This window comes from Neoarius graeffei, chromosome 17 (genome assembly GCF_027579695.1).
Source record: "Neoarius graeffei isolate fNeoGra1 chromosome 17, fNeoGra1.pri, whole genome shotgun sequence".
Classification (NCBI taxonomy): Eukaryota; Metazoa; Chordata; class Actinopteri; order Siluriformes; family Ariidae; genus Neoarius; species Neoarius graeffei.
In genome coordinates, this window is record NC_083585.1 from 66,826,305 (window position 1) to 66,843,722 (window position 17,418).

The 17,418-nt window shown below is 43.9% G+C and overlaps 1 protein-coding gene across 2 annotated transcripts in view; it reads left to right on the forward strand.

Annotated features, from left to right (window-relative positions):
* The window catches only part of kif1ab (kinesin family member 1Ab), a 100,494-nt gene that overhangs the window by 23,861 nt on the left and 59,215 nt on the right, over positions 1-17,418 (forward strand). For both annotated transcript variants that reach the window (XM_060898232.1, XM_060898231.1), the window contains exons 14-23: positions 886-965; positions 3,852-3,927; positions 4,021-4,100; positions 4,178-4,368; positions 5,340-5,520; positions 5,674-5,746; positions 5,825-5,918; positions 9,212-9,360; positions 10,660-10,838; positions 14,858-14,995. In XM_060898232.1, the coding sequence (XP_060754215.1) occupies positions 886-965; positions 3,852-3,927; positions 4,021-4,100; positions 4,178-4,368; positions 5,340-5,520; positions 5,674-5,746; positions 5,825-5,918; positions 9,212-9,360; positions 10,660-10,838; positions 14,858-14,995 (1,241 nt within the window). The remainder of the gene's footprint in view (positions 1-885; positions 966-3,851; positions 3,928-4,020; positions 4,101-4,177; positions 4,369-5,339; positions 5,521-5,673; positions 5,747-5,824; positions 5,919-9,211; positions 9,361-10,659; positions 10,839-14,857; positions 14,996-17,418) is intronic.

The following is a 17,418-nucleotide window of genomic DNA, read 5'->3' on the forward strand; positions in this document are numbered from 1 at the left end:
TAAATTAATAATTTATACATTTTGTTTCAAACATGTTTTTAGTTAACGGGACTGCAGCTAATCACCGCTCCCGCCCACGCCACATATGTGCGCTCCTGCCCGCACGCGCATATGTGCACTTCCGGTCCCGCCCGCGCCCGCAATGAGCTTTCAAAATTTGTCCCGCGCCGCACTGCTTTGCAGCGGGTCCCGCGAGTCCCGCAGGAGTGCAGGGCTCTAATGGATGGATGGATGGATAGATGGATGAATTTGTGAATGAATGGATATATTGATTTATGGATGAATGGATGGATGGATTGGTGGATGAATGGATTTGTGGATGAATGGATGGATTGATTGGTAGATGAGTGGATGAATTGATTTGTGGATGCATGGATTGGTGGATGAATTGATATATGAATTTGTGGATGGATGGATGGATGGATGGATGGATGGATGGATGGATGGATTGGTGGATGAATAGATGTATGGATTTATGGATGGATGGATTGGTGGATGAATGGATGTATGGATTTGTGGATGGATGGATGGATAGATGGATGGATTGGTGGATGAATGGATGTATAGATTTGTGGATAAATGGCTGGATGGATGGATGAATTGGTGGATGAATGGATGTATGGATTGGTGGATGAATGGATGATTAGGATTATGGGTGGAAGGTTAGATGAGTAAATTACTGAAAAGATGAGTAAGTTACTGAATAGATGAGTAGATGGATAGATAGTTACATGAATGGATGGATGACCAGATGGACACAAGGTTAGATAAATGAAAGGATGGATGCTTTACAACCAAAGTAAAGCAGATATGGGTGCTAGATTCAGACTGTAAGACCTTAAAATGTTACATCATGAGTTTCAGTATTTGTTGTGCTGCCTTTAGGAAACAGAGAAGATCATTGCAGAGCTCAATGAGACGTGGGAGGAGAAACTGCGGCGCACTGAGGCCATCAGGATGGAGAGGTCAGACACACCCGAATGTCTCAGTCCAAATAATAAACAAATAATTCCAGTCCTGGAGTCCTGAAGGACCTCATGTCTGTGGTTTCCATCCAGCTTTGTTTACCCAAACTAAAAAAAAAAAAGTATTTTAGGTTGATATGTGATAAATAATGTAATTTCAAATGAACACTGATGAAGAGAATGTATGCTTCTATGGTTATAGCCAAATCTTCCATACTAGTATTTGAAAACAGAGCACTGTCTATGGTACATATTATTCACATTTTTACTGTCTTTCTGCTACAGTAAAGCTTTCCTAGTGGCCACACCCAAAAACTAAACCACTGTGCCAAAATAATGTGCCATCAATACCAGCAGACTGTTATGGCCTACTTAATCATTGGAAATTAGCTTAATGATTTTCATTAAACATTTCATCACTCTGCGATCATCTGGCAACTTGTCCAGGGTGTACCCCGCCTCTCACCCATCGTCAGCTGGGATAGGCTCCAGCTTGCCCAATACCCTGCTCAGGATAAGCGGTTACGGAAAATGGATGGATGGATGGATGGATGGATGGATGGACATTTCATCACTGAATTCTAATGGTTTTAATTGTCTTTAAAACTCCAATCATGATGGATTCAATTACAGATCAAGGACATATCCAATGTGTCATCATTTGAATTACAGATATATGGTACATCAGAGAAGTTCATTAGACCACCAATTACCACCAATTACATTTTCTATACATATATCCTGAGCCCTGTGATGACCTGGCAACTTGTCCAGGGTGTACCCTGCCTTTCGCCTGTAGTCAGCTGGGATAGGCTCCAGCTTGCCTGCGACCCTGTAGAACAGGATAAAGCAGCTAGAGATAATCAGATGAGATGAGATGAGACATATATCCTGCATGTACCATGTACAGTGGAGCAAAAAAGTATTTAGTCAGCCACCAATTGTGCAAGTTCTCCCACTTAAAAAGATGAGAGAGGCCTGTAATTTTCATCATAGGTACACTTCAACTATGAGAGACAGAATGGGGGGAAAGAAACCAGGAAATCACATTGTAGGATTTTTAATGAATTAATTGGTAATTTCCTCGGTAAAATAAGTATTTGGTCACCTACAAACAAGCAAGATTTCTGGCTCTCACAGACCTGTAACTTCTTCTTTAAGAGGCTCCTCTGTCCTCCACTCGTTACCTGTATTAATGGCACCTGTTTGAACTCGTTATCAGTATAAAAGACACCTGTCCACAACCTCAAACAGTCACACTCCAAACTCCACTATGGCCAAGACCAAAGAGCTGTCAAAGGACACCAGAAACAAAATTGTAGACCTGCACCAGGCTGGGAAGACTGAATCTGAAATAGGTAAGCAGCTTGGTGAAGAAATCAACTGTGGGAGCAATTATTAGAAAATGGAAGACATACAAGACCACTGATAATCTTCCTCGATCTGGGGCTCCACGCAAGATCTCACCCTGTGGGGTCAAAATGATCACAAGAACGGTGAGCAAAAATTCCAGAACCACACAGGGGACCAAAGAGCTGGGACCAAAGTAACAAAGGCTACCGTCAGTAACACACTACGCTGCCAGGGACTCAAATCCTGCAGTGCCAGACGTGTCCCCCTGCTTAAGCCAGTACATGTCCAGGCCCATCTGAAGTTTGCTAGAGAGCATTTGGATGATCCAGAAGAGGATTGGGAGAATGTCATATGGTCAGATGAAACCAAAATAGAACTTTTTGGTAAAAACTCAACTTGTCGTGTTTGGAGGAGAAAGAATGCTGAGTTGCATCCAAAGAACACCATACCTACTGTGAAGCATGGGGGTGGAAACATCATGCTTTGGGGCTGTTTTTCTGCAAAGGGACCAGGGTGACTGATCCGTGTAAAGGAAAGAATGAATGGGGCCATGTATCGTGAGATTTTGAGTGAAAACCTCCTTCCATCAGCAAGGGCATTGAAGATGAAATGTGGCTGGGTCTTTCAGCATGACAATGATCCCAAACACACCGCCCAGGCAACGAAGGAGTGGCTTCGTGAGAAGCATTTCAAGGTCCTGGAGTGGCCTAGCCCATCTCCAGATCTCAACCCCATAGAAAATCTTTGGAGGCAGTTGAAAGTCCATGTTGCCCAACGACAGCCCCAAAACATCACTGCTCTAGAGGAGATCTGCATGGAGGAATGGGCCAAAATACCAGCAACAGTGTGTGAAAACCTTGTGAAGACTTACAGAAAACGTTTGCCCTCTGTCATTGCCAACAAAGGGTATATAACAAAGTATTGAGATGAACTTTTGTTATTGACCAAATACTTATTTTCCACCATAATTTGCAAATAAATTCTTTAAAAATCAGACAATGTGATTTTCTGGATTTTTTTTCTCATTTTGTCTCACATAGGTGAGGTATACCTATGATGAAAATTACAGGCCTCTCTCATCTTTTTAAGTGGGATAACTTGCACAACTGGTGACTGACTAAATACTTTTTTACCCCACTGTACATGCTTTCTAGCTAGCTTTCCTGGTTACCATGACAACTGGCTACTGCTGTGTCTGAAACCTATTCAAGCTCAAATCTAGCAAAATAAGTAATACCACAGTATAAAATAATCCAGTAAGTTACGTTTTCCATTAAAGCTGCATATGTTCAGTTATCTGCCAGTATTTGTATAAAGTCTAAAGTCCTTCCCGCACCATGCCCTGGTCTTCCCAGGCAGTCTCCCATCCCAGTACTAACCAGACCATTAAGGTGCATCAGGCAGCACCGCTGTCCGTTTCCGTAGCCCTCGACCTTTCGCCTATACAGCTAGGGTTACAGTGGGAGGCTAGTCCTCTGGTAAGTGCAAGAGTTTGAGTTTTGTTTGTATAAAAGTGTGAACTTTTCTCCATAGGGAGGCCCTTCTGGCTGAAATGGGCGTGGCCATGAGGGAAGATGGAGGCACCGTTGGGGTGTTTTCACCCAAAAAGGTCAGAGGAAACTCTAGATTCTCAGATCTCAGCATTCCTGTTATAACTGATGGATAATTGAGAATTTGTATTGATCATGATATGAAATTTCAGACACCTCATCTGGTCAATCTGAACGAAGACCCGCTGATGTCCGAGTGTTTACTGTACTACATCAAAGACGGAATCACCAAGTAAGAGTTCTTTGTGTTCTTTCATATGTGCAGTAAAATTGCCACTGACCACTGACCACTGACTTGTCTTTCAAAAGGGTGGGTCGTGAGGATGCAAGCTGTAGGCAGGACATTGTACTGAGTGGACACTTCATTAAAGAAGAGCACTGCATCTTCACGAGCAGCACTGGACCTTCAGGAGAGGGTATGGTGGTCCTGGAGCCGTGTGAAGACGCAGAGACTTATGTCAACGGCAAGAGAGTGACTGAGCCCACAGTTCTAAGATCAGGTGAATCCTACTGGATAAGTCCCTGTTCTGTGTTCCTGTATCATTACAGGAACTGTGACACAGTAACTGATGGAGGAGATTTATAACTTTTGTTGTTCTTTGTTGTTTTGATTAGTCATGTAAGTCTGGTGTTAACATTAATGTAGCTTTTTAAAAACCAACCTAAGTGACCAAGAACATTTTTACACTTTGTGAAAATCTTTGCAATTTCGACAGACATCAACCCCCTAGAAATGTACAAATTACAAATCTTTGGAGTTTTGAATGCCTAGCTTGCATGGAAATAAAAGAAATATTAAAATGTTTAACAGTAAAACTCCTGCAAGGTATGAAAGCTTTGATGTTTTTACACGCTTGTTAGCTAAATGCGAAATAAAAACAGGTGTAAGAAGGTCAGTCAATCTGTGAAGTTTGTGTTTGACCAATCAGCTCCACAACAATAATTCCTGATCCAAAGGGGTAGGAACTACAAGCTGTTTGACCATGATTGAGCTTGTAGCTGTTCAACTGTGGTTCCAGAAGCTTGTCATTCCTCAGCTGTAGTTCCAGGAGATTTTACTTCCTTAACTAAGGGTTCAGAAGCTTTTGGCTCTCTGAAGCTGTGTTTCCAAGAGATTTAAGTTCCTTAACCATGGTTCCAGGAGTTTTTAGTTCATCAACCATGGTTCCAGGACTTTTAGTTTATCAAACATGGTTCGAGGTCATTTTAAGTCCTTGACTATGGGTTTAGGAGCTTTTCATTTCTCAACCCTGGTTTCATTCCTGGACCCTTGGACATAGCCAAGGAACTAAAAGCTCCTGGTTGAAAAACTTCAAATGCTCTTTTTTCTAAAAGCGTGGTTATCGCAGGTGGAGTACCATTGTGAGATGCAATTTTAAAAAGATCTAATCATGTGTTCTTTGGATAGTTAAGGTTTTTTTGATAGTGCCTTCAGTTAATAACCTTCAGCTGTGTGTGGTGTTTCTCTCAGGGAACCGCATCATCATGGGAAAGAGCCATGTGTTCCGATTTAATGACCCAGAGCAGGCAAGACAGGAACGGGAGAGGACACCATGCGCCGAGACCCCCATGGAGCCCGTGGACTGGGCCTTTGCTCAGCGGGAGCTTCTGGAGAAACAAGGCATTGACATGAAACAGGAAATGGAGCAGAGGTATGGCAGTCACAATAATAATAATAATAATAATAATAATAATAATAATTAGCACAATAAAGCAAGCAAAGATAAAGCTGTGCATGTTCTTGATAAATCAGGCATGGTTTAGTGGTTATCTCCACCTTACCTTGATGTTTGTGTTGTCTTTAGACTGCAGGAGCTAGAAGATCAGTACCGTCGAGAGCGAGAGGAGGCGAGCAACCTTCTGGAGCAGCAAAGACTGGTGAGCAGTACTAGTAAGTCTGAAAGAAGATGGAGTCTGTAGAAAATGCTAAGTTTTAACTTGTATTTTGATTTTCAGGACTATGAGAGCAAGCTGGAGGCCCTTCAGAGGCAGGTCGACTCCCGATATTACCCAGAAACCACAGAAGAGGAAGAGGACCTGGAAGAAGAAGGTGAGAAAAGATTATATTGTCATTATATATTAGCATGTCAGAAAACATACACAGTTAACTATGTACCATGGCCAAAAGTATATAGATGTCTGACCATGGCAACCACAGGATGCTATAGAATGTCTTTGGATGCTGTAGCATTTACCTTCTCTGGAAATAAGAGGCCCAAACCTGTTCCAGTCTTACAGTGCCCCTGTACACAATGCAAGCTCCATGAAGGCATGGTTCACCAAGGTTGGTTTGGAAACACTGTCTGCACAGAGCCCTGACCCTGATCTTGACCCTCTTGAACACCTTTGGGATGAACTAGAATGCAGACTGCACCCCAGGCCTCCTCACCTGACTTCACTAATACTTTTGATGCTAAATGGGCAAAAAACATCCATCCATCCATTATCTGTAACTGCTCATACCGTGCAGGGTCATGGGCAACCTGGAGCCTATCCCAGCTGACTATGGGCGAGAGGCAGGGTACACCCTGGACAAGTCACCAGATCATCACAGGGCTGATACACAGACACAAGCAACCATTTAAATTCATACCTATGGGCAATTTAGAGCCACCAATTATCCTAACCTGCATGTCTTTGGATTGTGGGGGAAACCGGAGCACCCAGAGGAAACCCACACAGACACGGGGAGAACATGCAAGCTCCATACAGAAAGGGCCCTGTTGGCCACTGGGCTTGAACCCAGAACCTTCTTGCTATGAGGCAACTGTGGTAACCATTACACCACCGTGCTGCCTGGCAAAAAGCATTCCAAAACCTAATAGAAAGCCTTCCAAGAACAGTGGAAGCTGGTATAGTACCAGAGGGGGGGCCAACTCTGTATTGATGCCATTCCTTTGGAATAGGATGTTGACCCAGCACATATGGGAGTCATGGTCATGTGACCACAGATTTTTGGCCATATCAAGCAAATAGAGTACAAAGGAAAATTGTACCTGGGCACATTTGTGCCTTTAAAGTTACATGAATGTGATCTTTAATGAGTCATTGGCTATCCATCACTAGCGATGATGAGTGTTTCATTAGGATGCGCAGAAACGCAGATGGGCCATGAGGCCCGCACCAGAGTGACCGTCTCACCTGCAGTGGCAGCATGAACAGCCTGGCCAAGATGCCATGAAATGTCTGGCCTCATGAGCTTTCACATACTATTCTCCTCTCCTAATGAAGCGCTTTGCATGGTAAGGTAAGACAAACGATGTCATGCCCCCATCGTGTTGTCTCTCTGTACCTCCAGACCTGATGCCAAGTGGTGCACAAAAGTGCCACAAACCTGATGGGTACAAAAGTTGCCCCGCAGTGATAACTGACTTGCTGAGTAATGCCATCCATTGGCCATTTGAGTGGCTCTTCCACATGCCATCTGGTGGTGTGTCATTGACCCTGTTGGGTTCATCTGCCACATTGCACCGAAATGTGCCCTGCTGCCAGTGCCTTATTGATGATGTACTATTTAACCTATAGCTGGAACCCAGGCAGGTGCTACCACTCCAGGTCAGAGCGGACCTGGGAGCAATGGGGATTAAGGGGTAACTCCACTTTCCCCAATACTCAAGTCCTCCCAGGCCTCAGACTCCCCACTGGTTGCAGTTTAAAGTCATACCCAGGACTCTAATGAGTAAGTCTGAGGTGACAGTGGTAAGGAGAAATTCCCTGAGATGACCTGAGGTACTAACCTGGAGAGGAACCAGACACAAAATGGTACCTGCCCTCCTTTGAGTGACTCCAGCACGGTATACAGTCTCTTCAGTCAAAGACCAAGCAGTACATATGCAGTTTTTGGGCAGTGCAAGCCTCACAGGTGTCCATATGGGAGACGATTCAATTCCTTATGGATCACTGGTAGCATTTTATAATCAGAATCTGTAGCTTCAAAAAAAAAGGTGTTTTATCATTATACTTTCCAGTTCTAGTAGGAACCGGATCTTGTTTAGATACCAATCATCCAGACAGCAAGGCATTACACTAAACCAATCTAGGGATAATAAAAGCAAAGCCAAGGTCTGTGGCCTGTGGCCTTGGTAAAAATACTTCTGTCTTGTCAGAATTAAATAGGGGGCTTTACTCAGCATGCTTTATATCATGTTTTTTACATATTCCTCAACTCTGTGATGCTCAGATCATTTGGTTTGATTAAAGCATATAGCTGTGTGGCATCAGTATACCAGACGAAACTAAGCTGCAGGTACTGCTGTGATGCTTGCGCAGGGTGAAGTATTTATACTTGCATGTATAGAGGAATATATAGGAATAATAAATAGAAAATAATGTGGATAAAATGTTGTTTTGAAACAAATCTACTGGGGAAAAGAAACCTCATGTGATTAAATTATAAACCATGTGAATTTTCTGTAGTGTTTTAACTCATCTGTATTCAGTAGTATGAGTGGCTCAAAGTGAAAGTCTCACTGCACTCTCAAGGATGAGGACAAAAATAATGCCGCAGGATGAGATGCGAGATTAAACTAGCTGTTATAATGAATGACAGCTGCTATAGAACCTCACACTTTATACATTGATATCAACATGATATCATGATAGTAGATTTCTAGAGAAGAAGGAGCAGCTGGAAATGCAATCCTACCATTAGACATTAATTAATGGCATTTAGTAGACACAGAGCAGACACTATTATCCAGAGTAACATACAACATACCCAGAGTAGCCAGGGGAGCAGCTGGGGGTTAGTTGCCTTGCTCAAGGGCACGTCAGCCATTCCTGCTGGTCCAGGGAATCAAACCAGCAACCTTTTGGTTCCAAAGCTGCTTCTCTAACCATTAGGCCATGGCTTCCCCAAGAGGACCAATCACAGTTGTGAGGTCCGCATCGCCGTAACGTAGTTATATTTCTGGAGAGGTGCACATCAGGCTCTGGCATAGGGTATGGCATAGGATACATGGTTATGTCATACCCAACAGTGTAGATTCACTGCAGAAATATCAATTGGCCTTAATGCCATGTATACAAATGAGAGCTAGAATATATAGGGGAGAAAATATCAGTGGTCTGAGAACAGAGTCTTGTGGAACACCAAACTGGATTGTTGTAGTCATAAAGAAGTCACATTTTCTAATCAATCTAAATGAACATGGTGATCTGTAGTTGTAATATACCACACAAGTTATGTTAAATATATTGGTTTCTGTTTGGAGCTTTAGCCCAGCTTCTACATGCTGAGATTATTTGATAAACAGTACATGTACCAACAATAGAGTTTTTGTTACAAATCAGGTTAATAGTCGAAAAGTAGTCATAGCTTTAAAGTGTTTCTATATGGTGCAGTGCCGTGGACGCAGCGGGAAACTGAGCTGGCACTCTGGGGTTTCCGGAAATGGCGCTGCTACCAGTTCACCTCACTGCGGGACCTGCTGTGGGGCAATGCCATTTTTCTCAAAGAGGCCAATGCCATCAGTGTCGAGCTCAAGAAGAAGGTAAGATGATCACAATTCTGACAGCTGGAGATGATCACCAACACCAACTGTACAGTATATTAATTTATACACTCACTGGCCACTTTATTAGGAACACCCATACATCCACCTGCTGTTTGATGCAGTTCTCTAATCAACCAATCCCTTGACAGCAGCACAATGTGTCAAATCATGAAGATACAAATCAAAAGCTTCAGTTAAAGTTCACAATGATCAAACATCAGAATGGGGAAAAATTGTGATCTCAAAGTGTGACTTACTTTCACTGTGGCATGGGTGTTGGTTTGAGTATTTCAGAAACTGATGATCTCCTGGGGTTTTCACACACAACAGTCTCTAGAGTTTACACAGAATGGTGTGAAAAAACAAAAAAAAAACATTGAGTGAGTGACAGTTCTGTGGGTGGAAACAAACGCCTTATTGATAAGAGAGGTCAGAGGAAAATGGACAGATTGGTTCGAGTTGCCAGGAAGGATATAGTGACTCATATAATCACTCTTTACAACCATGGTGAGCAGAAAAGCATCTCAGCATGCAAAAGAAAAGCACACTGGGTTCCACTCCTGCGGCCAAGAACAGGGATCTTAGAATCAAGAACAAGTTCCTATTAAAGTGGCCGGTGAACGTAGGTATACCACGACTGTATGTTATGTAAGAAGTAAAACATGATGGGTTGCAGCCTGATGTAATGCAGAGTTACTTTTACCACCATCAAGTCAATTATTTTCCAATAACAGCACGTCCCCAAGGGTTTTATTTCTAATAGATATGTCAATTATTGCCATTTCTGTTCATTAGAGAGCAACAAATGGTAGTTTTATCCATTTATTGTTATTTAATATTGTGGAATGTTGGTGAAACAAGCTCCTGTTCTCAGCTTTAGACTGTTATTCCTTCACAAGCCATTCTTTTCTCTCTCTTGAATTTAAGATGAAAGACAAAAAGTGTAGCTTGTCGTGTTACAGTGAAACTACAAAATGTAAACTCCTCTGTTCTGAAAACGTTTGAAAAATTAAAGTTACAGCAGGTTTACCTCCAACTGTTACAAAGTGCTGACACTGGAGACTCCTTCCATAAATGTTACATAAGTTTGGAGTTTATAGTGTTATAGAGTAGGTATAATTGATATACAGTAGGCATAATTGATATACAGTAGGTGTAATTGAGTTTTTGTATCTTTGACATTTGAACCTGTAACATAACTAGATCTACAGTATGTGCCATGTCATTTATTGGATATAAACTTGTTTTTAATGGCTTGTAGCTGATTTTTTTTGCCCTGTGTGTGTGTCTCTTTAGGTTCAGTTCCAGTTTGTTTTACTGACGGACACGCTTTACTCTCCGCTCCCTCCTGACCTCCTGCCTCCCAGCATCGCTAAAGACCGTGAGAAGAGACCTTTCCCTCGCACTATCGTAGCTGTGGAGGTCCAGGATCAGAAGAACGGAGCCACTCATTACTGGACCTTAGAAAAATTAAGGTATTGAATTCTGTTATGGATATTTATGTTTTAATTTTTGATAACTGATTAAAGTTTAAAGAAATGTTCGAAGTTGTGGGATTAGTAGTAGCATGAATAAAATGCTGATGCCAATGTTGCTAATAGCCACTGACAGTATTTTGCATGACACTGCCATTTTTAACATTTCTATTTTACCTTAGAGTTTAGTTTTAGAGATTAACTGATACTAAACACCAACCATCCCTGTAAAATAATTATTTAAATCAAATTTTAAATCATGTATATAGTTATCAAAATAAAAAATAAATAACTGAGCCAAGGACAAGATGTTTACTTTAATTTCAGGTTTAATTAATAATGGAAGCTTTGGGATGGACAATATGATGATAATATAGTCAGTGCCTAAAAGTGGAGCTTCTGATGAGTTTATGAGCAAAATGTTCCAATAGAATAATAATATTATTGCACCATGAAGAAACCATCGAATTGTGTCGTGTCGTGTTTTTCGCCTCACTAAATCACTGCATTGTCTTGTGACAGTGAGACCAATAATGAGATACACATCACAGTTACGATACATATTTATTCCTTTCTTTGACTCCGCATGGCATGCGTCAGAAACAACACCACCACCACATTTATTATGGTGTGACTCTGCTGGGTGCCTGGGGGACAGCAGTGAACCAGCACTTTCACTTTACAGCGCTACTGTAGAGATACCATCCAATATTATCACACATAAGAAATAATCAATATTGATCCATGGTAGCTTTAGATTATTGAACACTAAGGAAAGATGCTCATCATCACTATTGAACTGTACAATAATTATGTTTACATGAGTTGCAGAGTAAGAAATCGTTCAGGTAAAAAAGCAGACAATGTAAAGATACTGTATGTTTCCCACTATGAAAAAACCTGTAGGATAAAAACCTCATCTCGTCTCGTCTCCTTCCGCTTATCCGGGGCTGGGTCGCGGAGGCAGCAGTCTGAGCATGGAAGCCCAAACTTCCCTTTCCCCAGACACCTCGGCCAGCTCCTTGGGAAGAACACCGAGGCGTTCCCAGGCCAGCCGAGAGACATAGTCCCTCCAGCATGTCCCACCTCCCACCTCCCCAGGGAGACGTCCAGGAGGCATCCAAAAGAGATGCCCGAGCCACCTCAGCTGATTCCTCTTGATGTGGAGGAGCAGCGGCTCTACTCTGAGCTCCTCCCGAGTGACTGTGCTTCTCACCCTATCTCTAAGGGAGCGCCCAGCCACCCTGCGAAGGAAACTCATTTCGGCCGCTTGTATCCACGATCTTGTTCTTTCAGTCATTACCCAAAGCTCATGACCATAGGTGAGAGTTGGAATGTAGATCGACCGGTAAATCGAGAGCTTCGCCTTTTGGCTCAGCTCCTTCTTCACCACAACAGACCGGTAAAGCGACTGCATCACTGCGGAGGCCGCACCGATCCGCCTGTCGATCTCACACTCTATCCTTCCCTCACTCATGAACAAGATCCCGAGATACTTAAACTCCTCCACTTGAGGCAGGACTTCTCCACCAACCTGGAGAGGGCAAGCCACCCTTTTCTGGTCGAGAACCATGGCCTCAGACTTGGAGGTGCTGATTCTCATCCCAGCCGCTTCACACTCGACTGCAAACTGCCCCAGTGCATGCTGAAGGTCCTGGTTTGAAGAAGCCAACAGGACAACATCATCTGCGAAAAGCAGAGATGAAATCCTGTGGTTCCCAAACAGGATTCCTTCCGGCCCCTTGCTGTGCCTAGAAATTCTGTCCATAAAGATTATGAACAGATCCAGTGACAAAGGGCAGCCCTGCCGGAGTCCAACATGCACTGGGAACAGGTCTGACTTACTGCCGGCAATGCGAACCAGACTCCTGCTCCGTTCATACAGGAACCGGACAGCCTTTAGCAAAAAGCCCCGAACCCCATACTCCTGAAGCACCCCCCACAGAATACCATGAGGGACACGGTCGAATGCCTTCTCCAGATCCACAAAGCACATGTGGACTGGTTGGGCAAACTCCCATGAACCCTCGAGCACCCGATGAAGGGTATAGAGCTGGTCCAGTGTTCCGTGACCAGGACGAAAATCGCATTGTTCCTCCTGGATCGAAGGTTTGACTATTGGCCGAATTCTCCTCTCCAGTACCCTGGAGTAAACCTTCCCTGGGAGGCTGAGAAGTGTGATTTCCCCTATAATTGGAGCACACTCTCCGGTCCCTTTTCTTAAAAAGAGGGACCACCACCCCAGTCTGCCATTCCAGAGGCACTGTCCCCAACTGCCACGCGATGTTGCAGAGGTGTGTCAGCCAAGACAGCCCCACAACATCCAGACTTGAGATACTCAGGGCGGATCTCATCCACCCCCGGTGCCTTGCCACCGAGGAGCTTGCTAACCACCTCAGTGACTTCGGCTTCCACCTCTGAGTCATCAGTCTCCGCTTCCTCAATGGAAGATGAGACAGTGGGATTGAGGAGATCCTCGAAGTATTCCTTCCACCGCCTGACAATGTCCCCAGTCAAGGTCAACAGCTCCCCACCCGCACTGTAAACAGTGTTGGCAGAGTACTGCTTCCCCCTCCTGAGGTGCCAGACGGTTTGCCAGAATTTCTTCGAGGCCGACCGAAGAAGAAATCTAGACCCCTCCTAGAACTGCCACCTTATTGTGGTGGAGGGGTTTGTGTGCTTGAATGATCCTAGGAGCTATGTTGTTGGGGGCATTACGCCCCTGTTAGGGTCTCCCAAGGCAGACAGGTCCTAGGTGACAGGCCAGACTAAGAACAGTTCACCAAAACCCCTTACAGATAACAATCTATCAAGGACCATGATGTCGCCTGGTATGGCGCAGCTGGGGCCCCACCCTGGAGCCAGGCCCGGGGTTGGGGCTTGTATGCGGGCGCTTGGTGGCTGGGCCTTTGCCCACGGGGCCCAGCCGGGCTTAGCCCGAAGCGGTGACGTGGACCTGACCTCCTGTGGGTTCACCACCCACAGAGGTAGCCGTAGGGGGCTGGTGCAATGTGGATTGGGCGGCAGTCGAAGGCAGGGGCCTTGACGACCTGATCCCCAAACACAGCGGCTAGCTGTTGGGACATGGAATGTCAGGATAAAAACCTTCACAGGAAAAACCCTACTGGAAAACATCCTTGACTGAATGCAGCATCTGAGCTCCAAGGGTTCGAGCTGCGATCTTTATATTTCATACTTGATGTCAAACAGTCGTCTGGTTCCAACCATCAACTGTCCAACAAGCGAATGGACTAATAAAACTGTTTTAATTTGTTTTATATGAAACTGTTGTGAATATTTTCTGTAAAATGTATAAATAATCAAACATAATTTTTTAAAAAGCAAATTAAAAATAAGTGCTGGATAAAAACCTGTCTATCTTATGGAAATAAAGATACAGATTTCATTGTCCGATAGTCAAGTGTTTATGAGAGACATTGCCTTGCACTTACGATCGGGTTCCCTGTGGTGGGACTCGGATGTAGTTCATACGTATAGTCAGCGTACGGTCGCAAAAGCCATCAAACATCAGATCGATGCTTCACCATATTCTCTTAAGTCTGGAGCTCCACTCTGCTATCATTTTAGTTATTTATATAATTATTTACAGTATTATTATTTTTAAATAATCATGAGATGATTTGATGTTAAAGTTTTTGTATTGAAGCTTTAAAAATGTAACTTGTGAAACTTTTAACAGAATATATTTTTCCTTATTTATGTATTTATTTTCTGTAAACATACTTTTATTTAATAATGTATTTCATTCAGTTTATTGTAGGAACTGATATTGTGTTTTATTAAATAAAAGTGAACCCCCCCCCCTTTAATTTTTTTTTTAATGCAGAAAAAAAAAAGAAAATAATTTTTGTCTGGAAGTTTCTGAGTAGGCCTTTCTATGGTGATACATATATTGTGTGTTGAAAATGAGAATTGTGATATGGTGTTTAGCCATATCCTATAGGCACCAGATTAGCAGCTTGTGCTCAGGCAGCAGACTGAAGTGACTTGTTTTACAGGCAGAGGTTGGACCTGATGAGGGAGATGTACGACCGAGCAGCTGATATTCCCAGCAGCACCGTGGAGGACTGTGACCATGCCCTGACCGGTGGTGACCCCTTCTATGATCGCTTCCCCTGGTTCCGCCTTGTTGGGAGGTCAGTACTGGTGTGTGTGTGTGTGTGTGTGTGTGTGTGTGTGTATGTTGAGCTTCTGACTGCTTTGAGGCACAGCAGCTGAGCTTCTGCTTTCACCCTGATCAACACAACAACGCTAGAATGAGTTGCTTTGTGCTTACCTCAACATCCAGATTTCACAACAACTTCAAAAAATCAACAAAAAGTTCCATCAGTGCCAACAGTATTGCTGTGTTCTTATGTGGATGATGAACATTACAGGAAAAATAATCAGTGTTGGAGTTCCTCTTACCACCATTATTTTTCTTTAACAGTAGGGCTGAGTGAGTTTTATTTTATGCTTTTTAGACCACAGGAAATTGTGAACATTTACAAATTTTTTATTAATTAGCAAATGATGTGTCACAATTGTTATCTGTTTATAGTTACATTTCAAGTAAGTCACCTTCCTTTCTTTTTTCCTCTTACTTCATTTTAATAAGAGAGGAAAACTCAGCTTGTCATATTACCAAGAAAGTGTAAACTTCTCTGTCCTGAAGATTGATCAGATGTCCAGAGTCACTAACACTGGAGACTGCTTCCTCCTTTTAATGATCTTTTCAGTTGAACTTACAAGGAAAGCCCAGTTTGTTGTGGAGGAAAACAAGGAGAATGATATAACGTGACTCAGCACAAGCTGGCATATTTGGCACTAATGGTACTAAATGAACACAAATCAGCCTGCAATGCATCCAGTGTGACACTGTGTGAGAGTGTGAGTTTTGTCTCTGAGACTATGTATGATGTGATTGAGGCCCTGATGCACTAAAAATGTGTACAAACTTGATAAGCAACTTGTCAGTAAAGTGGTGATAAACGGATGTAAATGCAGGAAGAGTTTATTATAAAAATAACTAGTAGGTATATAATCCAAATTGGTAGGCAGAATCAGAATCAGAAGAATAGCAGGGACAAAAGGCAGAATGCAAAATACAAACGAGTCAAAAACCAGGAAGACAATAGCAAACAAAGGATCGGTAAGGACAGACACAAGGTACTGAGCGCTTTACTTTGCAATGTCTGTCAGAGTTCAGTGTCCTTTTATGCACACGCTGATTGTGTTCTAATCCAGGACAAGTGCATGTATTTCATCCTTGAGGTGCATGCTGCTCAGAGCACAAATGCGCATGAGTGAAAGTTCGAGGCATGCCAAGCGCGAATGCGCATGGATGTGACAACCCCCCCCCCCAAAGGCTCCCTCCAGGAGCTAAAATCCTCCTTGAATTGCCTCGGGGATTATGACCTGGCACTGGACACAGTGCTATCGGTGTGCCGCTCTGACTCAGGAAGGACGTGGCACCGGAACATGGGCTTGGGCAGAGGTTTGGGTTCTGGTTGGGTCTTAAATGGGGCGAGGACTCAGATGGATGCTTAGGCATGGATTTAAATGTAGACTCAGACATGGACATAGGCCTGGACTTGGGCTCAGGCATTGGCATGGGTGTGGGCTTAAGCATAGGCATAGGTTCGGGCCTAGGCATGGATATGGGCATGGACTCAGGAATGGACCTGGACTTGAGCAGGGGCATGGACCCTGGAGTCAGCATGGGCATGGACTCAGATCTGGACTCCATAACAGGTCTGGACTTAGCTTCAGTGATGAGCTCATCTTCAGTGAAACCAGGTGGCAGAGTGACGACGTTCTTGAAACCTGGCGACAGAGCGGTGATGTCCTTGAAGCCTGGTGGAGGAGCAAAGAGCTCATTCACACTCAAGCCAGACAGTGGAGCGACAAACTCCTCAAAGCTGGGTGGCGAGGTGACAATGTCCTCGAAGCCCAGTGGCAGAGCAAAAAGCTCGTCTAAGGTGAAATCTGGAGTGGAGACCACCCTGTTGGCCTCTGGTGTTGGCTCTGGAGTGGGGATTGTCCTGTTGGCCCCTGGCACTAGGTCTGGAGCAGGGGGCACACTGTTGTTGGCCCCTGGTGCTGGCTCTGGAGTGGGGGGTGCCCTGTAGGCCTCTGGTGCTGGCTCTGGAGTGGGTGCCACTGAGTCAGCCTCTGGACGGAACTCTGGAGTAAAGCCCTCTTCCTCTGCCACTGCATTGGCCTCTGGAGTCTCAGCCCCCCACCCAAAAAAAAAAAAATTATGGGGGTCCTTCTTCCCAGAGGTCTGGAACTAGGACTTGAGTTCCTTGGTGAAGGCCTGGGAGCTCAGGAGGCATGGATGCTGCATTTTCACTAAGTCTTTGGCCCATCAGCGTGCTGGTCTGGTGAGCCAATAAATCATGCAGCTAACCCACAAGCACTCCAGACATTTAGGCTCTACCAAGTCCTCATGAAAGTAGTGGCAGTGTAGCAAAAATCCATTGGGTGGCTGCTCCACCCCATCATATTGAGCTGGTATGTTCAGCCCTAGCTGCTGAAGAAAAATAACAGATCCAGGCTGAGCAGCATGCCTGTTCTC